Source organism: Oculina patagonica, chromosome 3, assembly GCF_052425735.1.
Source record: "Oculina patagonica isolate OP01 chromosome 3, crgOcupat, whole genome shotgun sequence".
Taxonomy (NCBI): Eukaryota; Metazoa; Cnidaria; class Anthozoa; order Scleractinia; family Oculinidae; genus Oculina; species Oculina patagonica.
The window spans coordinates 23,215,852-23,242,877 of NC_135760.1; the positions used below are offsets into that span (position 1 = coordinate 23,215,852).

Consider the following 27,026-nt stretch of genomic DNA (forward strand, 5'->3'; position numbering starts at 1 on the left):
TGTCGAGAGTGGATTTAACTGCAGTGTGGCAAATCTTTGTAAAAGTTTCCTCTTGGTTTCCTAATTTATTTTCCGAGTGCTCTCATCAACAATTTTTAAAAACCTCAAATGTTTTGGATGTTATGTGTCGAGAGTGGATTTAACTGCAGTGTGGCAAATCTTTGTAAAAGTTTCCTCTTTGTTTCCTAATTTATTTTCCGAGTTTAGTGGCTCGTAGCCACTTTGATTTACTGTGCGGTGCCGTGCCTCTCTAGCCAAAGAACTAAAAGAGGTGGTCAAACATTAACCGCACGGTTACAAAACTGATTATTATAGGAATTGGTTAAAAATTGCATAGTACGCTGAATAATATTGTGTTATTTTTTTTTTAAAGGAGAAGTTCAATCCAGAATGGCCATTTTTTTTTCTTTACGCCAATAAAAACTTTATACAAAAATATGTTATTCACCAAAATTTCAGCTTCCAACGAGCGCTAAAACGCTACGAAATCTTTCTTTAAGTAGCCCAAAATTCGACAACTGAACGCCGCCATCTTGGAGCTAGTAATGTATGCGTGACGTCAAAGAGCTCAGCCTGAAGTTTGAATACTCAAAACTCCTTGTTTTGTTTGTCAAAATGCCTGTTTATGCAGCTCCATGTTTCTCAAACAGAGCTCCAAGAGATACAAAAAACCTTTCACCGTCTTTCAATATCTAAAAGAAAAAATGCTCACGAATGGATTATAAGAATGGGCAGAAACGAAAAATTCCTGGCAAAGCGGACATAGATATTTGTGTGTTCCGAAAACTATACGGAAGAATGCTTCGAAGAAGATCACAGATACAGTCTCCTGAGTGAAAATACCCACAAAAAAAGAAAAAGGCAGACGCAATATTAACCAATGTTACGATTATGCTATTTCACTTTTTTACTTTATTTTAGGGAGGATTTTTAATCAACCAGACAAACTCTCTGTTGTTGTTGTTGACTTCGTCGTATTTTCTCGATTAAACGCGGGTCCCCGATTAAACGCCGGCTTCGTATAAACGCCGGGTCAAAACTGCTAACTTTTAAATAAACCCTGGGGGCGTTTGATCGAGGTCCCGGCGATTATTTGTGGTCAAGCAAACAAGTAAATATATTCTTTTCATTCTACTTTGGTAATTTTTTATAATGTTCAAGCAAACGTCCGGCGTAAAATAACTAGGATGGATGCTGTAAACAAAACGAAACAGCAATGTTCGCGTTCATGTCGTCATGACTGACGCGAGCAGTGGAGGAGGACGTTTATTACTGCGAAGGACATTGGCGACATTGCCGTTTATGGCCTTATTGGTTGTTTATGTTCTGTTTGTCACAAATCTTGATTGCAACATGCACGTACCGTATGCAATACTGCAACATTGGTAACATGATCATCCTCGGAGACCCAGAGACAGATTGTCGAGCGGGACGACGAGAAAAATCGAGGGTCTCGAAGGATAGGTAATAATAGATCAACCTGGAAAAGTTGCAGAAAATTGCACTTCGATAATGAACTCGATCGGACCCCGATTTAACGCCGGAACACACAAATATTTGTGTCCGCTTTTGAGCAATTGTTCTTTAAATATTGAAAGACGGTGAAAACGGAAATACCTCTTTTTGTATTTCTTGGAGCTCTGTTTAAGCAAAATGGAGCTGCACAAACAGGCATTTTGACAAACAAAAGCCACTACAAAGAAACAAGGAGTTTGAAGTAATTAAAATTTTCCCGCTCAACTTCAGGCTGAGCTCTTTGACGTCACGCATGCATTAACAGCTCCAAGATGGCGGCGTTCAGTTGTCGAGTTTTGGGCTACTTCAGAAAAGGATTTCGTAGGGTTTAAGCGCTCGTTAGAAGCTGAAGTTTTGGTGAACAACATATCTTTGCATAAACTTTTTATTGGCGTAAAAAAAATTAATGGCCATTCTGGAGTGAACTTCTCCTTTAACTAAACTTACTCAAAATCAACCAAAATCCCCCAATTAAAAGACCTCGTCGTCATGGGCCGGCTGAAATCCACGCGCCATCTTAGATTTTTCCATTTGTGACCATGGCATCAGTAGGTAGATGGATGATTGTTGGAATTGAAATTAACTACTAGATCATGTACTGAGTACAATAGCTGGTGGTTTGGAAAATCATTTGGAATCCATATAAACCATTTCCTAAGCTAAACGATGGTGACTTGAAAACCCACAAATAGAAGATCATGACTTCGGCTATGCATTAGCCTAGCTGCTCGAAAAGTTTCTTTTTTCCGTGTTATTAAGGTTAGGAATTCGTCTTATCGACAGTATTGATTAGTCGAAAAGATGATTATCCTAGGGCTATGCTTAGTGCAGTAATAGAGCTTATTAGATTTGAATAATTAATGTTGGAGAAAACTGACTTTTCTGTGTAGAAATTCGTAAGAATGTATTACAACAGGAAAGATAATTGTGTTCTAAAGCGAAAAAAGTTTATAAAATCTATCAATGATTATTTTTCGAAATTTAGTTGCATATCCACGTGGAACGTAAAAATGTGAGCCTACAAATAATTACTAATGATGTTTTCCCTGTGCCGTCAAATTTCAAGGAAAATGTTCATTTTTTTGTCTATTTCATGTTTATTTCAACTAAAGTAGAACCATGCAGCGAAATTTGTTCAAATTAAAACAACTTACCCTTTGTTTCAAAGGTGTGAAAGGCTGCGAACTCAAAACACAAATGATGAATAAACACGCGTGAATGGTTATTTACGAAAGTCTCAAGCTGATAATTCTACAGGTGAGTCGACAGATCACAAAAGAACAAACAGGTTATTATATGCTCCTGTCTTCTTTGTCTTGATACCCAGGCAGTGCGCACGCTATGTCCGCAATGCACGCTGGTATCTGTTTCGGTTTCGAATCATTTGCTCGTGGCCGTCATCGCGAGCAGATCTCTCGTGAACGCCAAATGACCACTTTTCGTTTAAAATAACAAAATAAAACAAGTTATCATTTGTTTCAAAAGTGTGGAAGGCTGTGAGCTCAAAACAGAAATGATGACTAAATAGGCGAGAATGGTTATTTACTCAAGTATCAAGCTGATGTAGTTCAACAGGTAAGACGACAAAAATCACAAAGGAACTTTAATATCCCCGACCACCCTCCACCCCCACCCTGGGATATTGCTTCTGAATAGCGAACCCCCACGCCCACCCTGGGATATTGGTTCTGAATAGCGAACAAATCCTGACAGTAGACATTTCCCGCATTACGCTTGTAAGCCCGCGAGCAATAGTTTCAAGGCGAGGCATGGGTGGACATTTTTCATATATTTACTGTATTTTGTCCACCGGAACCTCGATTTGAAACCATTGTTCACAGGCATCCAAGCATAAATGCGGAAAACTATGTGGAGAAACTTTTTATGGAAAATAGCAGGGTATACCCCACACCCTGGGACAACTGAAGAGCCTAATGTGATAGTTTTTGTTAACAAAATTTAAAAAATCACTTAAAGTCACAAATAATGCCAGTTGCTGAAGTTTATTAATATGTTATGTTAGCTTAGGGCAGTCACAGTTCGTTTCATAGTCAGCGTAACTTCTAACAAAATACAACTCCTAATGTTTGCACTTTTTGGCAAAAATCCCTGCATAAATGCATAATGTCGTACGTATCCTACTTTAGATCAATGAGCGAATTGTGTTCAAGAACCAACAAAACAAACACTTAGCCGCTATCTGAATATCAATGAAAAATAACCTTTCTATATCCATTAATGGTTGTATTAAGTTAAATAAGAATAAAAAGGATTTCATAAATAAGTACCTGGTCAAAATGACAGCTTTGCTTGGATTCATCTCTTATTCCACGTGCGATGGAGCCAGGGACTGTTAATCACAAGGGCAAAAAAATCTTCATTTTTAGTGCCCCATGTGGCACTTTCTTACTCGATCCTATGAACATAAGACTGAATCCACGTGGTGGCATTGTCCCAAAAAGGCACAAACTGTTTCAACACGGCATGAAAACATAACTTTACTGTGGTGTAAAGCTCAAATAAAGATGGCGTAATTTTGAAAATTATTCAGCTATACGCTGACTTTACATTTTTTAAAGCTGACCTTTATCCCAGCTTTACACTCAAGTATAAAGAAAGATTAAGAGACTTCTTTACACCAACTTTAAATCACATTTACACACGGTAGCGTAAAGGTCGGTTTAACCGCCTTTAACAACATTTAATTGATGGTGTAAAGTTGGATAACCGAATTTACACCAGATTTAACCACCTTTTATTTAATGTAAATCCCAATTTTCATGCTGTGCAAACTGGCAGTTTTTGGTGGATCTGGGGTGAAGTTAAGCTTTAATCTACAAGGTGGCATTCCATTACAAGGCCCCGGCCAAAACTCTTCATTTTGAGGGCCACCATATGTATTTGACCCTTTCTTATTCGATCCTTTTGGACCCTGAGTGAACATAAGGCTGAATCAACGTTGTGGCATTCTCTCACAAAGGCCCAGACTGTACATGAAGTTTCAAACTGGCAGTTTTTGGTGGATCCGGAGTGTTAATTAGGCTTCATCACAATGGCCGAAAATCTTTATTTTGAGTTCCCCTTGTAAGGGAACTTATCCGATTCTTTTGTACCTGGATGATCCACGTGGTGGCCGAAAATGTACATTTGGAGTTTTAAACGGTCAGGTTTTGGTGGATCTGGAGTGCCCACGATCATTGCTTTTCAAGCAAAGTTTTGTTTATATCAGACTGGTTTTGGTCCATAGGCATATCTAAATAAAAATGATCTTCTTCAGTTAAACTACGTAATGGCATTTTATGACGAGTGAAGCAACAATTTTCTTGCTGCCGGCTCCGCATCCACGGCTGCTATCAGACCCAAATGTAAGGTAACAAAATTTGCTGAATCGCTTACCCGAATGTTATGGCGAAAAGTTTTGGGAGGACAAACACGGCAAAATTTACAATGAATGTATAAGGGTCTATAAGAATAGTGAGGGAAAATGTCTATTCTCAAATTTCTATGAGCTACAAGGTGATGATACAAGGAAGCGAGAAATTGCATTGATATTTCTTTAATTTTAATAGAGATGTTTTTAAACTTCCGCGTGAACAGCGCCTTGGATTTCGGACAAATGCATGCAACCTCGCTCCCAGCGCTTTTCCCTTAGTAAATACACTTATGTCCAGGATTGAACGCAAGTATTGTTTTATAAGTACTTCATGTTTGACTGTATTATTTGACATTTCCATATTACTTCATATTTGACAGAATTTGGTGTATTTTGGTGAACATTTATTAACGAGGACACTTTGTGATGCCTGTCATGAGGAACGTGCATCTCATTAGCGTTCAATCCTGGACATATCTGAGTAAATAGGGAAAAGCCCTGGGGACGAGGTTGAAATGTATGTAAAAATAAAACCTTAATTGCGCCTTTCCTTGACTTGCTACAAGTCGCTCGTTATATTCGCAGGAGACCGCTGGATACGGAAATGGAGGGCGCGCGGGGGAATGAAAAACAAAATGGCGAAGGATCGTGGCGCTACTATTCAGTCTTTAAATGGTACATACTCATATCATGGTGGGATTTGAGGGGATGCCATTTCAAGGGGGAGAGGGGAGACAGAAAAGGAATGGTCTATACGGGGGGGACTGTAGTTAAATATACCTTAATGTGTAATCTATAATACTGCACAAATTCTGCTAGAATGCCCAAAATAGCATTCCCGAGGTTCTGAAAATTCAATTTTTCCATTTGTAGCATGCTCCCGGTCTCCTTACTTTAATGTGTACCTCGACCCCATCAACTATTTGGTTAAAAAAATTAACAGAAACTCCACTAATAACTACCTCTCTTTGATAAAACTGAGAGAACGTTAGCTCTCTTTGGCTTCTGTCTATTGTTGTATAAGTGTTGTGGTGAAGATGTCTATAATGTTGTAAATGGCGTGTCACGTCTGAGGTTCTGACACAAAAAGGTTTCAGAGGAGCATGCCCTAGACCCCAATACTTTGTTGTGTACTGAACAGCATCGACTATTTGGTTGCGTATACAGTCGACCGCCACTAACATTTCAGGCAATATCATTTTTTGGACACTTAATAATTACAAGAAAGATAATCAGGGCCCTTGAAATTTTTTTTTATAATTACTTATAACTGCAATGTAATGATGTTCTATACGCTTGGCCCGAGTGTTGATGGGATCCTGATGGTCACTAAAAATATATAATGTTCCATTAGGTGGAAAATTCTCACTGGTTTTTCCACACAAACAATGCAAAATGCACCCACCCCCAGACAACTTGGAGGACCATCTATTTTCGTCTAAGGAGACCACCTTGGACAAATAACGTGACGTTCACTTATAGCCATAAATGGCTCGTAGCTATTGACTAGAAGTACACAGACAAATGGCCAACACATTTTGTTTTATTGGCAATAAATGCAATTAGCACACGTATGCATTAATGACCTACGTATTTCTATTGCAGTGTAGCAATAAAAAGCTAACTTCTACTTTTAACATTTATCGTGGATAAATGTCATATTTCTTCAGAACCTTTTCCAGCTACTGCTGTTGTACAGTGACCATTTTTTAGAAACTCTTCGATCTTTTCCTCTCTTTCGATCCTTTTGGACGTTTTGCTTTGTCGTTCTTTGCAACTCTCCGATGCTGGCCCGAATCCCTATCGCCTTGACCTTCATTTTCATTGGCATCCTTAACTAGCTCTATAGGTACTCGCGTTCCCTTGAGTTTCAATTTGACCTGGGTTACTCCTGTCAAATCCAGGTTTGGGCTATTCAGCGCGTCAGGTAGGTTGACACTCCAGGTGGTGAGAGCGGCAATTCCATCGTAGTATTCTTCATATTTGTCGCTTACTTTACCAGATTGCGTCACCTCGTAGCCGCCACCTTCTTTGATCTGATAAGAGAACTCTGTCACACGAGGAGGAGCAAGAAACTCACATCGTGTTTCTCTGAATACATCTGTCATCGTGCCAGTAAAGGAAATCCTTGCAGTAATCTCTTTCTCTTTTTCGTCTGGGGCAAACTGGGCATCTTCAAAATAAATCTCAAACTCGTCCACGTGAACCCGCTCGTGTCCCTTGAAAATGTGTCGATCGTTCTCGTCAAGCTTGAATAGAAAGCTTTTAGTGCGCTTGAGCTCTGAAATTGGACATTTGAGAGTGTTCAGTGCCAACTGGTTTGCTCCACCACTTGACCGCTTCCTCAACTGGTGTCTCCTCTGAGCTATCAATGCCCGCTTTCGACGAGCACTGCATTCTCCATCGTCCGTTATGACTATGGTTGCTTTAAAGTCCTGTGGAATAAAACGTGCAAAGTTCGCAACAGCGTTGATAACAGCACTAAGGCCCTGATTAACTTTATCGTGTAAAGCGTACAAGTCATCTGATATGGTAGGCATCACAGGACATTCCGACAACCAGTTGTAGAAATAAGAATCGCAGAAGGACATCAGCTTTTCAACCATTATGTTACGAAGTCGTTGCTTTTGCAGTGCCATTTCTATTAATAGCTCTCCGTTCGCTGTTCTTTCAGTTAGTGCAGTTTCGCGAGATGCTTTTATATTTGCCTGTGCTTGATCCTGTTCATTCTTTAGTGTTTTTAGCGTTGTCAACCTTGCCAGAAGCTCTTGAACCGTGATAGACTTTTCATGGTATCCCTTTCCCCAAACTGCCACTGTCTTAAGCGCTGCTAAGTAATCGGATGCCCCTGAGATCCCACTAGCTGTTCCAACTTTAAGAAATGCGTCTGCTTCTGCCTCAAACACTTCCCACTCTTTAATCATCACTGCCAAACTTTGGTCATTTCTCTCGGGCCTGGATTTTGAATAGTAATCAGAAGTGCTTGTGCCGGCATAGGGTAGGACATCGTAATGAAGATCCGTGAAGGTTATTGCAGCTTCAGCAATCGTGGAGATTGAATCCATTATAATGCTAATCTTGAAGAGCGTCTTCTGAATTCTGCTTATGTCTTCAGCAAGAGAACTCAGTTCAATTGTGAAACCTACAGCAGCACCAGCCCCACCAGAAAATATAGATGTAATTCCACCGATTATAGAGAACACTGCGTTGGCAATTTGCTGGTTTGAGTACGCTCGCACCCCTGCATCGAATGTCGCTTTCGCAGCATCTAATGCAGTTATTGCATCGTCAAGTTTGTCTTTCATTGCCTGGGAGTCTGCTTTTGCTGATTCCAGTTCAGTTTTCAAAGCTTCAATGTCCAGGTCGTTTTTCCTCACGATAGTTGTCATAAGTTCTGTCATAGAGTCTGTGGCTTCAATCCCTGCATCAAAATCTTGGGATATTCTCTCAAACCTTTCGTATTTCTGTATGGCCATTTTAGCATCATCCTTAATGAGGACTAGAATCTTCTCATGTGCTTTCAGCGACAGGTAAGGTACCTTGTAAACTCCGCGAGCACGAAGGGAAAGATCTTCCATCATATTCTTTGCAACCAATCTTAGAGCATCCACAGAGCTTGTATCTAGTTCTTCCTCCCTAGCTGTCCGAACTTCATCTAAAACTTTCTGAGTCAATGCAACTGGAAGACTTCCTCTGAGCAATTTGCCATCCTTTGCAAACGTGATTCCCTGTGCAACGACTTTTGCACAATTTAACATCATTGAATAGAGTTTAACGTCGATGATTTTTTTTGGATTTCGTTTTGATTTGATAGCAGCTTGTATTGAAATATCCCTAGCGTTGTAGTTTCCAGAGCACGAGAAAGGTACTGACGATTTGGATGAATAGATATTCAGAACTGTTCCTTTGACATGTCCTGGCCATGGAGATGGGCCTGAATAACGGTTTTGACACAAAAGTTTTTCATTTTCAACTTTGACAACTGCTCGGCGTCCTGTTGTTGAAGTTGTGTGTTGGGCATTATTCCACAGCACAATTTCTCCTCCGTTTTCTTTCCGGATTTCATTAGCAAAGAAAGCAACTTTGGCAAGGCCACTTGGAAGCGTTAGAGTCCCAGAAATAGTTATTTGGTGCGCATAGACAACGAGTTTTGTAGTGCTATCTCCTATATAGTGTATCAAATCAGATGTCTTGATATTCAGGAATCGAATCTCAACGTGGGTCTTAAGGCGGGACACCTTCCTCAGTAACTCGTCGTCGTCTTCAAACTGACACTGAGTATAGCAGTTGTTATCGGGGCACTGTTCGCAATTTATTCCATCTGAGATGAGCCTAAAGCCAGGAGGGCAGACACACATGCTTGTACCGGGTCCTGTGTAGACACACTCGGCGTTACCTCGACAACCACCATTACTCGTGTCGCAATTGTTGATGGGAAAACAGATTTCTCCATGCAATTTGTAGCCTTCTTCGCCACATGAGCGAGGTTTACCTCCCCAGAAGGGAGCATCTACAATTTAGAATAAAAGATCAATGCCCGTTAACAACGTTAATTCAAAATCTGATTTTATATAAAACAGTAAGGTGACCAGCAGCGTCGTCCTAGTCTTCTGTTACCAAATATAGATAGATAGGCATTTAGTGGCATTTAGTGGACTCTACTTGCCTTACATCCGTATTAGACAAGGAAAGTTCTATGTTACCGTCAAGAGCGGCAATTCTCTGTCTAGACCCTATTAACATGAAATCTGTCTTTCAAATTAAGAGTAAGTTTGTTGACATTGAGCCAGGCGGAAGACAGATAGCTAGACAGACGGACAGACAGACAGACAGATAGATAGATAGATAGATAGACAGACAGACAGATAGGTAGATAGATAGATAGAGAGATAGATAGATAGATAGATAGATAGATAGATAGATAGATAGATAGATAGATAGATAGATAGATAGATAGATAGATAGATAGATAGATAGATAGATTACGTCAGAAGACCTCGGCAGTTGGTAGCCATATTCTGTTAAGAATTTTAAATTTCAGACGACTTCATATAACATTGCACAAAGAATAACTCTAGTATCTAGGCAACTATAACGCTATATAAATCAAAATACAAAAATAATTGCTAACGAAATCTAAAATAGTGGTAAACATAGCAGTAACTTAAAACAAAATACAAAATATATCCAAAGAATAGGAAATCAGAGTTCAGCGTTCAGTTTCTATTGTGCAATAAAATACAAAGAAATGCTTGTAGCTTGAATTTCATGATCGCGTGACAACCGCTATGGGTATCAAATGGTCTATGCGAACATTTGTGAGCATGCGAGCACAGCGTTTTTCTTTGCGAGCACGAGCATTGACTAACGAGCAACGAGCACTTTTCAAAAACCTACCTCCACTAAAAACCGAGCATGGCATGCGAGCACTTGTAAAAATGTGCGAGCACGAGCAAACGAGCACCCACTAAAGTTTTGCAAGCATTGCGAGCAAAATCTTAATTTTGCAAGCACTGCGACATTTTAAGTGACTATTCATGACCCCTAACCGCTCCTGGGATCCGGAAATACATCCACTGTTCTTTCGTGTTGATCTGTTGACCCTCTTCGGTTTGATTGATCATCACCGATTCCGTGATCTGCCTCAGCATCTCATCATTTTGAAACGTTCGTGTGACATTCATGGTGAAGCCTGCGATGTTACCTGCATGAATATCACAGCAATGTCTCCACAAAACAGAACCTTCCTCGCGCTGTTCAATGGCTCTGAGATGTTCTTTACCGCGAGTGTAAGCACTCCGGGATGTTTCTCCGATGTACTTATGGCGGCAAAAATGTGACAGAAGAGCTCATAAATGACACCTTGGCCGTGACAAGACCCTTTTCCTCCAGTGCTACAGATCAGACAGTCGGTGTTATTGTACTGCCTTTCTTTAAACGTTTCTGACCTTTGCAACATTCGTTTTATGGTTAGGCCTGACTGCTCGACCACCTTGATTCTAAAGCCTGTTTCCTTGATTTCTCTCATGAACTGGTTTCTTAATTGAAATCGCGGTGTTGCTGGTACGAAGATCACACTATCGAAACTGCCCTTTCTGTACCAGGTTTCTCGCTTTCCCCGCCTCTCCTCAGCTCGTTCTAGCTGTTTCCAACTTCTTGGTCGATACAGTGGTTGTTCGCCGCTAACATCTAGCTCAATCAGACGGTTGTGAGCCTTCAGCGGTGAACGTACCACTTCCGTTCTGAACTTCTGTTCGTAGCCAGAGTACTGGAGGCCGAGCATCATGTGGTTCACATGGCTGACTGCAGTCTCCCAGGGAAGCTCTCTACTGCAGTTCAGAAGAATCCTCAGGATTTCTTGTGTGAGAACCGTTCTCTTACAGTCTCAGGGCAAAGCCGACCTTGCATTGATCCTTAGAGTAATACTCATGTAACACTACACACACCTCACTCTCTTCCTCTTCTCCACTGTCCACTTTTCTCCTTTCCATCCAGACTCTCAAATCTAGTATGGGTAGCTTACCATCTTCATGTCGTGAAGGGTAATCAACCTCCAACTCAATTGATGAGTGAATGCTGTTGCCAATCTTCTGGACTAAAGCCATACATCTTCTATCGGCGCTGACGTCCCGCTCCTGCTCAGCTGCGCTGCCATCCTCGACCACCCTACTTTCACTCTCAACAAACTTGAGGCCTGCCTTGGCAGGGACGGCGGAGCAAATTTCCAAGTGGGGGGGCTGACCCCCCCAGCCCCCCCCCCCCCCCCGGCTCCGCCGTGCCTGCTTGGTAGCGTTCACAATGACATTGATGTCATTAACATACCTCTTGTACATCCTCAACCTCAACCCATTTTCATCCATCTGGATTTTAAACTGCTTGTCCCACCAGACCATGAACAACTGGGCTAAAACATTCAAGACCTATGGCACCCCCGTTTGACTGCAGTTTTATCTGCTTGTCGAACGAGTACACGTGGTTCTTCATAATGAAGGAGAGATCAATCTTTAAGGCCTCAGTGAACATCTTCCTGATGGTTTCCCCATCAGCCTTTACAGCAGGTGGCAGCCAAGGTTTGAACTTCTTGATCTTACTTTCATCTAAGGCGCAGCCTGTAACAGTGGGTGGTCGGCCTCTGCTGGTCTTGCGCCGTGGACAAGTGTGTAGTAAACCGACATCTCTCAACTCCGCTTCCGTTCTGTTCAGCGCTAGATATAGCCCTAGCTCCTCAGCATCTACACCAGCACGCCTTCTCTACTGTAAAAGATATGTCCAGACTGGGGTACAGAGCCTTCACATCCGCCGAGCCAATAATTACTTCCTCAGTGATGTTGTTACTATTCACCTTCCAGAAGTCTGCTAACCTCTCTTCAGTGTTTAAGCACATACTCTCCTCTGTCTTCCACACCTCCGTTAAGATCATACTTATAAGATGGGACAGATTTCTGTTGTAGGCTGATACTGCTCCACAAACTGGTCGAACCGGTGGGCCACTGTTTTGATCAGCTGCTGTCTTGTGATCTTTCCTCAGTGTATATAGAGGGGCAAGTGTACAGTAACTCACTAGCATGTTGCTCTTAATCCTCGCTTGCCCTCCAACGACTTCGCCTGCATTCAGGAGTCTCACCCACATCGCCGAATGTGCATTAGCTTCTTTCTGCAACCTCTCATGCAAACCCTCCGTAACAGTGTGATCATTCTCCACGTGTGGTTGACACGCGACACGATAGTTATCCTTAGTGTCTACGGCAAATCTCCCTGATTTATCCGTCTGATAAACAACCACATTCTCTCTGCCCTTCAAAGATCTCAACCCTCGCTGTTCCTCACGTGTCAGATTACTTTTAGCGGCCCTCATGTTTTGCGCATTAATGAAATCCTTAGTTACGCTTACCAGCCTTCCCTTGAGATGTTGCATATCAATTTCTTAGGGCCTCTTTACATGAGAGTTTTCGTCCAGGGATGAATTCATCTCGGTGTCTGGTCATTTTTATTGTTGCTTTTACATGATGATACATGATTTCGTCCCGGGATGAGTTCATCCCGGGACGATTTCATCCCGGGATGAAAAACCGGGATGAAATGTAATGTAATGTAAGCACGGGCGAGATGAATTCAACTCGGGCGGGACGACTTATCCCGGGATGAACACGCTCATGTAAAATGAATTTTTTTTCATCCCGGGACGAAACTCATCTCGGCTCTCATGTAAAAAGGCACTTAACCGTTTTCTAAAGCATTCGGCAAGCACACGCGTTTATTATATTTTGTATTTTTTTTTAAGTTACTGCTATGTTTACCACTATTTTAGATTTCGTTAGCAATTATTTTTGTATTTTGATTTATATATCGTTATAGTTGCCTAGATACTAGGGCTATTACAAATAAATGAAATGAGACACTGTGAATCCTGACCACGGAAAAAATTCAGTGGCTCAGGTGGGACTCGAACCCAAGACCTTCGGGTTGCATGACCACTGCTCTACCATCTGAGCTACAAAGCCACAGATGGCAACAGCGTGTGAGTGAATCCCATATGAACTTACATGTGGACAGGAGTTTCCTGCAACGAACATGTGGAACATGTATATTACATGTGAAGAACAAATAAATGCGGAGCTACTGAGCTACAAAGCCACAGATGCGCTATTTGTAATATGACTGAGGATGATTCTAAACTAGGGTTATTCTTTGTGCAATGTTACATGAGGTCGTCTGAAATTTAAAATTCTTAACGGCAGATGGCTACCAACTGACCAGGTCTTGGTGTGTTGAAAGAAAATGCAAATGAGATTTTCCCATATCATTATGATGCAAAAGCCGTCAATTAATGTATTAATTACATAAACATAAAGAATCGATGGTTGGTGGATGGATGGATGATAGAAGAAGATAAATAGATGGGTTATCGTTATCACGATATTGCCTCTGTAACATGAAACAGTTAAATTTTAGGCTTTTTAACACTAACAGTAAAAATTCACTGTAACAGTAAATTTTATCCAAAAAGAAACAAAAACGGTTCCAAAAAATGCAATATTATTTTGTTTAGTATATCAAGAATTTTTTCGCCATTTTCCGACGATTCCCGATCATTTCGGAAGATTTCCGAATTCTACCAAAGACTGCCGAAGAATTCCGAAGACTATCGAAGATGACGAAGACTACCGAAAATTTCCGAGGAGAACACACAGCACAAGCTTAAAGTTCATGAGTGATTTTATTACCGATTTTCGAAGAGCAGATAATAATTTACACTGCTAAAAGACTATGAGTTTTTCACGAAAAACAATCCAAACGTTAAACAGTATTTCTTCGGAAACAGTAAACATTAAAAAAATTGGCCAATTTGACAGCAAGCATTAAAAGATATGGGCAAACAACACGAAACACTAAACCCCATTTAGACCCTCTTGTAATAAAACATTCACATTGAAGAGTGATCTTTGGCCAATGAAATACATAAATGAACCATAAATAAACCGTACCACCGAAATGAAATGTTGAAGATGCGCCAAGACAGTCTTCTCGAATCACCAACTCCTCGTCATTTGCAGGACTTTCCCCACCACTCTGCGGCACCACGCACCAGTCTTCAACGGTGGAATAAAGAGTCAACCCTTCGTAGTAGTAGAAGGTTGCCACTGATTCAGTTGATGTACAGTCTGTTAGAGTCAATGCCTAGTGCCATGGAACAACGGGAAAAGAGCAATTAATTGTACACAGAATTAAAAAAATAATACATTGTTTACATTTTTCACGATTCTGACTTTCACGTATCAAGGTAGGAAGACATGGATACAATTTTACACACCAAGCTTAAGCAATCGCTATTGTTCACCAACGGCAGGCCATGGGCGAAGAAGAATTCAACTACTTTTTTTGACGAAACAATGGGCTCATTCGACGGCGCTGAAACCTGCAAATTATTGGGATGATATCTGTTGCTACCCGAGACCATCCGAAAGCAAGTAGGCCTGTACAGAGATGACGGATTGGGCGAGAATATCAAGAAAGAAATTTGCAGAGTGTTCACGACTAATGGCTTAAAAATAACAATCGAAGCAAACAAGGAAGTTAACTTTCTTGATGTCACGTTAAATCTGAACAACAGAAGCGAGCCGCTTTTTTCAGAGTAGAGAAGCTCATTATAGACGGTTCACTCTACCGCGGACCTGAGACGAAAGCGTTCCCACTGTATGGACGTTTAATGGACGTTTAAATTAACTGTTAAAACATTGAAATCGATCACGGCCATATTGTGTTGGCCAATGTAACATTGCTCTACATTCACGTACCAGTATCTGATAATGCCGAACAAACAATTAGGTAAGTCCTTGATAGTTGTAGTTATAATTTTTCTGTACCGCACAATGTTAACTTTCTTGTTTAAATCCGTCTGGTTTTTCGTACTATATTTTCCCGTCCTTTGTGTCGCGATTTTTACGATTAGTTTGACCACTAGCAATTCAAGTCGCAAAAGCAAGAAACTGAAACTTTATTTCACTTTAGATATTTCCGTTTTTCTTATGAGCATTATTGCCAGTATTACATTTAGACTAAAAACATGAACCTAAATGATCTATAAGATTTTATCTTTGAATATTCGAGGGCTAAACAGCTCAAGAAAAAGAAGGCAAGTTTTTCGATGGTTGCATCGTCAACAATCCGATATTATTTTCCTACAAGAAACGTATTCTACACCTCAAACAATTAAAAGGTGGGAAGCAGAATGGGGTGGCAAAATTGCTTACAGTCATGGTTCTTCACACAGTAGAGGAGTAATGACTTTGTTCAAACCGCGACTCGACGTCAGCATTGAAAAGATCAGCACAGATAATTACGGAAGATGCGTCTTAGCTGAAACCATTTTAAGCGATAAGAAGACAATTTTCGTAAACATTTACGCACCCAATGAGGGAAGGCATCAAATATCTTTCCTTGCTGAGCTTTCCAATTCTTTCCTTAGGGAATACATCAATGACAATGTTGTCCTGGGAGGCGATTTCAACTGTGTAATTGATAGCTTAGACAAGAGAGGCGGCAAACCGTTTGACGCAAAGAAGGCGTCTGTTGTTGAACTCCGAACGCTAATTATTACAAATAATTTAGTTGATTCTTGGCGTTTTAAAAACCCCGATTCGTGTGGATTCACGTGGAGTAATGCCTCCAGAAAGATCCAAAGCCGGCTAGATTATCTCTTGGTTTCGAAAAACCTTTGTAAGCTAATCCGAGAGTGCAATATAATTCCAAACATACATTCTGACCACTCTGCTGTAGCGCTTAAGAATGCCGGTCTCTAAGAATCAGACAATTTCTCGATTTCGCGGCAACAGTGGGAAATTCGATTTCTTTCATATTTTAATGTTAGATAGGCTAGGGTATAACTTAAATCACTGTATAGTTTTATCGGTAAAATATCCTTTTATTTTAAAGAAAAATGCAGATAACGAAAATCCGTTAAAATCGTCATTTGAGGCGCTAAATTATTCATGCTTTTTGCACAAGTTTGAGAGCCTCGCGTGCAAATACAAATCACTCTACCGTCTTTTAAACACTCAAACCATAGTTAGCAATCTCTAAACATCTACTGAAATGATTTTGGGAAATATTGCGTTGTTCTTTGTAGACAAAATAATTTAATTTCGAAGGCATACAATTCACTGCCGTAAAAGTACTTGGTAAATAAAATTAATTTTCACCATGTGCGAAACCTTCAAATCGTTGAAGCTTCTGGTGGTTGAATGTTAGAAGAATGGTGTATAAATCCCTGTAAAAATTTCTCCGGGCAAATGATTAAAAGCGACGTGAGAGCTTTTCGAATTCGGTTAAATATGCAAATATTTGACCTTCCGCGGTCAACTTTGAAGTTACGGGTCAGAAATAATTTTTGTTCCGTGCACAAGTCTTAACCCATTTAAGACCAAATTAAGCATATGAAAAAAATATTTAATTTTCTAACCTTTATCTGCTGTAAAAGGTAGGTTCGAAGGCCATTTTAGCATGATTACGGCTCTTATCATTCGTTGCATCTGAGCTTCGTTTCAAGTCTGCACCGAGCCAACTGTCAACGTGCAACATAGCCAGTGGTCTAAAACCAACAAATCTTTCATCAACTTTCGGCCCATATCGTCACAAGTGCATCTTCTTCGACGGCTTTGTCATTTGTTAAGTATTGTTTGGTTTATAGTCCACAAATATAATACATCTGATCGCTGCTAAAATGACACAATAATGTTGACGCTTATCTTTGCAGTGCACGAAGTCACGTATCCGTTTGTTCGTCACGCAAGTCATGGGGATTTAGCAGGTGGCGGGGGGAGGGAGGGTGGATTAGGGCGTAATTTGTCGTGAAAAGCTCGACGGAACGATCCTTTATTATAAACTAGACTTAACGAATTCCTAGGTAAAATGAACGATACTCTTTGCTACAGTTATAATAAAATACGTAAAAAAGAAATTCGGTATAACGAAACTTCGATTCGTAACAGTGAACACATTTTTGCGTGTCTCTTAATTAACATTCGATATACAACCTTAACCCTTATATCAAGGTTCAACTGTTCATAATCTAGCCTTGGAACACATACAGAACTGATTACTGATATGAAAAAGAAAACGTGTATTAGAATAGTTTTGGTTTTCTTTGCTTGCGTTATCTATTCTTTACCCTGAACCGCGAATTTATCACTGGTTACATGCTAACGCTTTTAATATTCTTAGTTACAAGAGCTTTTCGGGGCCTTACCAAAATCGTAGAACAAACACCACAGTTGATTAGCTTGTCCAAGGTTATAACAGCATGCCAATAATTGGTAAATCGACTAGGCATGGCTAACCATGGCTTATGTGCTAATTGCTGCTGGTAGGAGTTCAGTTCTCTACGGGTAGGTGCTGCGCCCAACAGAATTCTTGGTTTTCACGTGACGTCATCAAAATTCTAAATCCAGAATCGCGAGCCCCCTGACTTTTTATCCTTCACTAGCTATTAGACGTCCTTAAAATATATCTTATTGAAGGTTTCAGCTCGATAGCATCCACCGTCTTTGAGAAATAACATTTTGAATTTCGGAGTTTTGCGCCACACGACATCAGAATGGCCGCCTGACGGCTGTCACGTATGCTTAAAAAGAATGCCTCATCCTGTTATTTTTAACGATCTGAACAATTGAGGCTTTACAAGAAGTGTTTATATGAATGTTTACGTGTTCACGAAGGTGAACTGACCGCGCTTTATAGCAGAAGTGAATGCCAGATGTTTTCATTGATTTCCGGCGGCCATCTTGGTGCCCCTCCACATGGGATCCAACATGGCGTTTCCATACTGTGCTCTCTAAATTTGTGTTAAACATTATGACGGATAACTCGAGTACGGAATGCCGTACAGACCTGATACTTGGACACGTAGACTATCTTGTTATTTTCTACAACCTGTAAAATTCTTGATTTGTTTAACTCAATAGCTTTGGATTTATTTTTTGCAGCGCGTGACAGTATCGTTACTTGCGTGACAGTGAAAACCAGCAATACGGTGCTCTTTGTGACTAAAGGGATGAGCAAAATCAGCTCACCTTAACTGATAAATACAGTCGGAAATGTTAAAAAATGCGCTGTATTTAAAATGATGGGCAACACTTAGGGACTGGTAATTTTTACTTTTTTGGTTGGAGAGGGGGAGTGAGGTGGGGGAAGCGCGTCGGGGGAGATTAGTATAAAAGGAGCTCGTATTCTGATATCTCTGAGTAACAGTTATACCTTTATTCATATATAATACATTAACTAATCATTATTGTGCAAACTGGAAACAGTGGTCTCGGCTCAAATTTTATACGCACTTCCATCCTCCACTTATCTTATTTTGAAAACAAATAAGTAGCGCACCCACCCAGCAATCCCTCACAAAACATATGGAGGGGCACTCCCATAAATTTCGAATAGGGTTTAAGGGTAAAGAAAGCGAACATTGATACCCCTTTTAAGGCCCAAAACCGAAAAATAACAATCTATTCAAGGGGAGGAAAAGCGTTCCGTGCCGACACAAATAACGGCTAACCGCACACGGCAAAACACAAATCTTTATAAAATCGCTTTACTAATACTTGAACAAAAAGTTCAGTTTTAAGATACCTTTTTTTCGTTTAGCTGGGCGTTTATTTTAGCTGATAGAATTTAGGTACCCTATCTAAGGATCACACCCGGAACACATTGCCAAAATGATACCCTACTTATGGACCGAGAACCTCAGAAAGTATTCCCTATCCCGGAGTTTTCAGAGCAACTCTCACCCGGACGATCACACTTTACGACCTGATACTGGGTTCAAACCATTTACTTCTTTACTATATGGTCCTATATTAAGACTGTATAACGAAGTTTTCAAGAGCTGCCTTATAACACCAAACAAATAGCTAGCTTCTGAAGTTTGGTTTTTCACCGGAAAGAGTCATGTTAGAGTCAACTAAATTTATACTGGAACTTGTGACTGCTGATGTCCTTCTCACACGACAGTAGAGGAACGATTTCAGTGTGACGCTTTCGATCTTTAGAATCAAAACCGCAAACTCCACGAACAAGGGCCTTAAAAGAACAACAACCTTCCATTTCCAGTGAAATAAACTGAACTTTGAAAAAATTGTTCATGCGCTGCCTTTAAGCAAACAGACGGTGCCAATAACTAGCACGACTAAGGTTTTGTTTACTTAGGAAACCACTAAATTAAATTTGGCGATTTTTTCACACGCCGAATTGCCATAGCAATTTGCTTATCCTTTTTAGCATCGAGTTTTAGCACTGAGTTGTTTTAACATGTTTTAATTTCGTTTGAACTTCAAATTAGTTATTGTCGAATTTAGACATCATGAATTCGACAGTATGTTCAAAACGGCACCCCAAGAAAGTTGTTACAGGTTGACGAATGACCACCCGAAGCCACAGGTCACCCAGATTTACCGTAGGGCGAAAAAAATGGCGATGCAATGTTTTTATTAAGTTGCCACTCGATCACGAAAAAAAAATCAAAACTTTTCGTTACTTCTATCATTAACCATTTATCAGGACATGCGATATTTGGTTAGGTATCTTTGTGAAAAAAAAAAAAAAAACTTTGCAAACCAACCAACCAAGAACCCCCCGGCCCCCACCCCCTCACCCCAAAAAAACATAGACGCGAGTTTTTCTCTTCGTTTTCGGTTCTACAGTAAAAAAGGGAAGAACTACTTAAAAACTCTACCTGTTTTGTAAAGATTTATATCCCCCTTCCAGCCCCGGTATTACAACCAAGCCCGTGCGAGCAATCGAATTCGCGAACAGTTGCATTACACTGTACCAAACGCTTATCACCTGACAGTACGTGTGCTTTATCTTGTCTGCCTAAAGATATCACTGTACTTGTTGTTGTTGTTGTTGTTGTTGTTGTTGTTGCTGGCTAGAGTACGTACTTGTCATAAAGTATTAAATCAAGCATTTCCGCATATTCAACCTTTCCCACACCCACCTACCACCCCCTAAAAAAATGTCCATGACACAGTATTGCGTGACGAACAGACGGCTCATTGCAAGATGGGACTGTAAGCTACTGTAAGCGCCGACATCATGCCGTTTAGCGATCAGATGTTATTTTTTTGTGTACTATTAACGAGGCAATACTAACAATCGGCTATGCTGTCGAAGAAGATGCAGTGGTGATGAGAAGCGCCGAAAGTTGATCACAGATTGGATTTCGACCACTAAATAAGTTGACAGTTGGCGGGGTGAATAGGACATACTTACACAAACGAAGCTCAAATTACTACGGATGCTTAGAGCCGGAATCGTGCTTAAAAGGCCTTCGGACCTGCTTTTTACAGCAGATTAAGGTTAGAACATTTCATAATGTTTTTGTGTGTGATTATTTTGACCCAAAATGGGTTAAGACTTGTGCACGGATTGAAATATTCATGTCATTCATGTCTGACCCGTAACTTCAAAGTTGACCGCGGAAGGTCAAATATTTGCATATTTAACCGAATTCAAAAAGCTCTCACGTCGCTTTTAATCATTTGCCCGGAGAAATTTTTACAGGGATTTATACACCATTCTTCTAACATTCAACCACCAGAAGCTTCAACGATTTGAAGGTTTCGCACATGGTGAAAATTAATTTTATTTACCAAGTACTTTTACGGCAGTGAATTGTATGCCTTCGAAATTAAATTATTTTGTCTACAAAGAACAACGCAATATTTCCCAAAATCATTTCAGTAGATGTTTAGAAATTGCTAACTATGGTTTGAGTGTTTAAAAGACGGTAGAGTGATTTGTTTTTGCACGCGAGGCTCTCAAACTAGTGCAAAAAGCATGAATAATTTAGCGCCTCAAATGACGATTTTAACGGATTTTCGTTATTTGCATTTTTCTTTAAAATAAAAGGATATTCCATCGAAAGAACTATACAGTGATTTAAGTTATACCCTAGCCTATCTAACATAAAAGTATGAAAGAAATCGAAGTTCCATCCTCTTGCCACAAAATGTTGGATTCTAAGCGACCGGCATTCTTAACATCACTTTCGACGAAGACAGCCCTCCACGCGGACCTGGTTTCTGGAAGTTCAACAATTCACTATTACTTGATACCGATTACGTTGAATTGCTCACTTTTAAAATTCCCGAATTTGTTATACGTCATCAACAAGTAAATCATAAAGGACTCTTCTGGGAAATGATCAAAATGGAGATCAGGGCTTTCACAATTAAATATTCAAAACGCAAAGCAAAGAAATCGCGTGATGAAGAAGCGTCGCTTCAAACAAGATTAACTAGGGGTAGTTGACACTAAAAGTGCCCCCGGTCTTTTGATCTTATCTGATTTGTATAAAATGGAAACTTGTTTGTGTTTATTTTTGAGGGTTGCAAATGTGCGCGAAACTGTAGCGAGCGGTTTAGTGTTAGTGGCTATCGCATCTGGGCACTGGGTGAGGCATTGATGGGCAGTGAGAGGTTGAAGATAGCTCAATTTTATTGTAAAGTATTTATTTCGCTTTCAATTTTAAAATACTAAACTGTATAATTTTTGACGTGGCAGTCACGTAATAGATCACAAAGCTTGCTACTGTAGTGCAAGTTGGTTACGATTGCTGGATTGAAAGACTCAGTACAAATTAAATCTGCGATTTGTCAGACACAAAACACACACAAGAAGAACTACAAGAGCGACTGAAAGACTCAGTCGAAAAACCAAGTTTACATAAAGAAAACAAAACACTCGTACTGCGCAGTAGCTCACGGTTTCTGACTTTCTTTTCTCAATGTTTTCTTTATGTAAACTGAGTCTGTTCAATTCAGCAATCGTAACCAACTTGCTCTACAATAGCAAGCTTTGTAATCTATTTTGATAGCAACAAAATCCAAACAAATATCCTTACCTTGCAAAAGCTCAAAAAAGGCTGCCACGTTAAACTCTTCTTGTACAAGCTCAAAAACTCGACTGCCTTTAGGGGTATCTCACGTCAAAACACTGTAGCGCGTCCGGGTTGAATTGTAGATACATAAAACCCTATATTAAATTAAAGCTCACAGAACTGGCTATCTAAATATTTCATCCATTTTGTGATTTTGTGAATCGGCTATTGAAAGCTTTAAAATTCTCTAATTTGATTTGTTCGAGGGTTTCCGCTCCCAAAGTGCTAAAAACGTGTCGGCGTTTTGTCGTATTCGATTACAGTAAAAGGTTACAGAGCAAAAAACATGGATTGATCGTACAAAAAAGCCTCTCAACGAAAACGTTTTTAAAAATAAAACAATCGCCGACATGTTTTTGTTGCTGACATATTGAAGTTATTTTTTCTGAAGATTTGAAGTCAATTGAACAAAATCCCTTGGAGTTTTAGCTACCATGCGAAAAATATAATTCGAGAAAATAGCGTTTAGAAAAACCTATCGCTTCGCAAACAAACACCGCCCACAAACTGCCCGCAAACACGTTCTCAGATTACCGGGGGGAGCGTTGCGTGACGTCCCAAAAAGCGGCTGCGAAGGAGACTAGGCCAAGCAGTGCTTGGTTTGTTTTTTTCCGGTCACCTCCTGGGGGCCCGGCCTGGGGGAAATGTTCACGCAATTCAATCTTCGCACAAAGCCTCGAATTTCTACTAGAAGTGTAGCGACCGAATACAAAGCCCTGACTAAAAGATCAAACGTTTTCATCAAGTATCGCTTTGGGTGTTTATTTCCGACCGACAAAAGGTTAACGTTAGATTGTTGTGTGATAATTACATGCGAGTCTGCCGATGTCACGTAGGCTCTTCGGTTGACACATTCTAATTAGCTTTAGAACACTTTAGCCTGGTTTTCACCAGTGACGCAAGCACGCGAACAGGCAAAAAAATGACCCTTGTGCTTGTGCTTGACACAAGTTCAAGCATAAGCATCAAAATTCAATTTTGTTTGTGCTTTTGTTTGCGTCGAAGCCGTATTCACTGTGAAATTATAGCCGTTAATATCCTTACGCTTGTGCTTGCGCTTGTGTTTGCGTCGCAAGTGAAAACTAGGCTTTAGCGGACTAAAAAGTTAAGTCGAAAGAATACGTTTTTGTCGGTAACTCGCGTGCGTTTCAAGTTTTTTAAATAATCTATTTGGTATATCGGATATAAACTTAAAATCTTTCATCCGGCTTAAAAATTTTGGAAAAAATCACCCCTTAAAGGCATATACGGTATACATCTCGCCAAAATATGATCCACTACATGTGCGAGGTGAGAGTTGTGGAGTTGTGAAGACGCGTAATCCGGGAAGCTGCTTGAACGTCACAATTACCCAAAACCCATAGCGGGCAAGTACTATTGTTACGTCATTATTACCCGAGCACCTTGCGGGCAAGCGCTATTGCTACGTCATCATTACCCGATACTATTTGCAGGCAAACCCTATTGTTACATCATCATTACCCGATACTAGCTTGCGCGCTCACTTCAACCAAGTCGAGATTTTTTCTGGCTTCTGACTGTATGCCCTGTATTTCCCCGTGTATTTCCTCTGTATTTTCCTTCTGTAACTACTTATACGTTGGGACCACTATAATGCCTCCTCGGGCTTTGGCCTCTGGGCCAAAGCCCTGCGGGGGCAATAAGTATTCAAAATAAATTGCAAGCTAACTACAATGAAAGCGACAAAATGGAAATGGACAAATTAAAAGCTAAACTCGCAGAGGTAGAAGCTCGTAAAACACAAGGCGCAATCGTGCGCAGCAGAACACGTTGGTAGGAGTACGGAGAGAAAAATAGTAAGTATTTCTACAGTTTAGAAAAGACCAACTATAGACGAAAACACGTGACTTCCATTAAAATTCATGAAGATAAGAAGATAACCGACCCAAAAAAGATTCTTCAAGCAGAGGAAAATTTCTTCAAGCAAATATATACTTCGGTTAATTCGGACCCACAGCTTCCAGAATTTAGTGACTTTTTTGAAGTTATCGAGAAAAGGTTATCAGAAAAAGAAGCTGAGACCTGCGAAAGTGAAGTAACGCAAGAAGAATGCTATAACGCCCTAAAATCAATGGCCAAAAATAAAAGCCCAGGCTCAGACGGCTCTACTGAAGAGTTTTATCTACATTTTTGGAATATGTTAGCAAAATATATGACCGAGAGTTTCAACTATGCACTTCAAAGCGGAACTCTTTCCATTTCACAACGACAAGGTGTGATTTCTTTAATTCCAAAAAAGAAAAAGAATTTAGAGCTCCTGAAAAATTGGAGACCAGTTTCACTCTTAAATGTAGATTACAAAATTTTAACTAAAGTCATCGCTCTCCGGATAGAGAAAATACTACCAAAAATTGTTTCTTCTAGCCAGTCCGGGTATGTCAAAGGAAGATACATTGGCGAAAGCATAAGATTAATCAAAGACGTTATGGATTTTACGAAGCAAAAAGAGTTGCCTGGAATAGCCGTCTTCCTAGATTTCGAGAAGGCCTTCGACTCAATCGAATGGGACTTTCTCCAAAAATGTTTACAAACTTTTAATTTCGGCCCGCAGCTCAGGCGCTGGGTTAGTATTTTTTATAATAACATTACCAGTTGTGTTTTAAACAACGGCTACGCGTCCAGTCACTTCACTTTAGAACGAGGGGTACGCCAGGGTTGTCCCCTCTCTGGTATGCTATTTATCATCGCCATAGAAGTTTTAGCTCAAAAAATCTCTAATTCCAAGGAAATAGAAGGAATAAAAATACAGAATAATAAAACGGTTAAATTATCACAATACGCCGATGATACCACAGCCTTCCTCGCTAACGTTCATTCCGTAAATAACCTCTTTGTATTGCTCTCCCGATTTGAAAAGTGCGCGGGGCTAAAGATAAATGTATCAAAATCTGAAATGTTATGGCTTGGCTCAATGAGACATAGAAAAGACAAAATTTTAAATCTTCAAATGACAGATGAACCTGTCTACGCTCTAGGTACACACTTCTCGTACGATGACAATCTGTCAGACCAGAGAAACTTCTTCGACAAGCTGTCAAAATTACAGAAGACTTTAAACTTTTGGTCTCAAAGGAATATCTCTGTTTATGGAAGAATAAACATTGTTAAAACTCTAGCCCTTTCAAAAGTCATATTCATCTGCAGCTCCATGGAAACGCCACCACGATTCGCTGAAGAAGTGAATAGAATGATTTTCGACTTTGTATGGAGCCACAAACCTGCGAAAATCAAAAAGTCGACTCTGATAAAATCTAAAAAAGAAGGTGGCTTAGAAATGAAAGATTTCGCCATTTTTGACAAAGCTCTAAAACTAAACTGGGTAAACCGCCTATGTTCAGACCACGACGCTCCATGGAAATATATTCCAACCTCTTTCCTTGCCAACGTCGGTGGCACTTTCTTATTTCAGTGTAACTATGACTGTAAGCTTCTTTGCCTAAGTGAACACCTCCCAAGATTTTACAAAGACATCATAGCCCTTTGGCAGAAAATCACTGCGACCGATCCTCAATATAAATCTGAGGTACTAGAGCAAGTAATCTGGAACAACAGGTTTCTAATTGTTAATAAAAAATCGATTTATTTTCCACATTGGCATCAGGCTGGAGTCACGCACATATCAGACTTACTTAACACAGAAAAAAATCGCTTTCTATCTTTTAATTCTTTTTGCGAAAAATTCAAGACTAAGTTTAATTTTTCTACAGTATTACAGCATCATTTCTGCTTTCCCTCGCTCGTGGAAAAAGCTTTTAAACTCTAACAACCAACTACCCATTAAACCCCTTGATTCAATAAGCGATTCGTTGAGTTGCAAAACTCTCTATGAAAAACTGTTATCCCTGGAAAAGTTATCTCCCCCCACAGCAGAAAGGAAACTTATTGAATATGGGGTAGAAAAGAACAATCTGTGTAAGGTTTATCTTTTACCTTTTAACGTTACAAAAGAAACCAAAATGATGATGTTCCAGTACAAGATCATCCATCGCATCCTACCTACGAATAGCTTATTACATAAGATGAAGAAAGTTGACTCCCCAACTTGTCCTTTCTGCCCTACCGAGCTCCATACCATCTGGCACCTTTTTATAGGGTGCACTCAAGCAAAAACGTTCTGGGTAGATTTTCAAGATTGGTACAATATTCATAGTAGAAAAAGAGTCCATCTTTCGAACTTAGATGTCTTATATGGTATATTGGACTCTCCTCGTGGTTGTTTAGCCCTAAACCATCTTATTATATTAGGAAAATACTTTTTATACCTTAACACCGGCCTAAAAAATAAAGTTCAGTTTAACGAGTACATATCCCTCGTTCGCGACAAACTATCATTAGAAAAACATATTGCTGTCAAATCCGGTAAATACGATAACTCTATCAAGAAATGGAATTTTTTACAAAACATTTAGTTTCCTTTTTGTTTTTGTTTCTCGCTACATCGTTCATTTTCTTTCGTTTTCTTTCTGGTAACAATTATAGGCAATGTTATTTTTTATTTCTTTTTGCATTGTTAGCCTAAGTGTTGTAGAGTTAGCCTAAGTGTTGTAATGTTAATAGTATTGACTTCATAAAGTAGAGTAATTTTTGTAACTTTTTTTTCACAATGTCTAAGCTGTACTGTAAAGTAGCTCCTTTTGTAAAGTTAGTGATCTATATTTTGTAATCATCGTAATGTTGTATGTT

General features: G+C 39.9%; 2 protein-coding genes across 2 annotated transcripts in view; both read right to left on the reverse strand.

Annotated features, from left to right (window-relative positions):
* The window catches only part of LOC144645903 (uncharacterized), a 112,204-nt gene extending 109,514 nt beyond the window's left edge, over positions 1-2,690 (reverse strand). The window contains exon 1 of the mRNA XM_078505424.1: positions 2,670-2,690. The gene's annotated coding sequence lies outside the window, so the exon portion shown is untranslated. The remainder of the gene's footprint in view (positions 1-2,669) is intronic.
* Positions 2,691-6,144: 3,454 nt separating this feature from the next.
* LOC144647101 (uncharacterized) overlaps positions 6,145-27,026 on the reverse strand; it is a 63,421-nt gene continuing 42,539 nt past the window's right edge. The window contains exons 9-10 of the mRNA XM_078506854.1: positions 14,374-14,566; positions 6,145-9,398 (exon numbers count right to left, since the gene is read on the reverse strand). Of these exons, the coding sequence (XP_078362980.1) occupies positions 6,598-9,398; positions 14,374-14,566 (2,994 nt within the window). The 3' untranslated portion in view covers positions 6,145-6,597. The remainder of the gene's footprint in view (positions 9,399-14,373; positions 14,567-27,026) is intronic.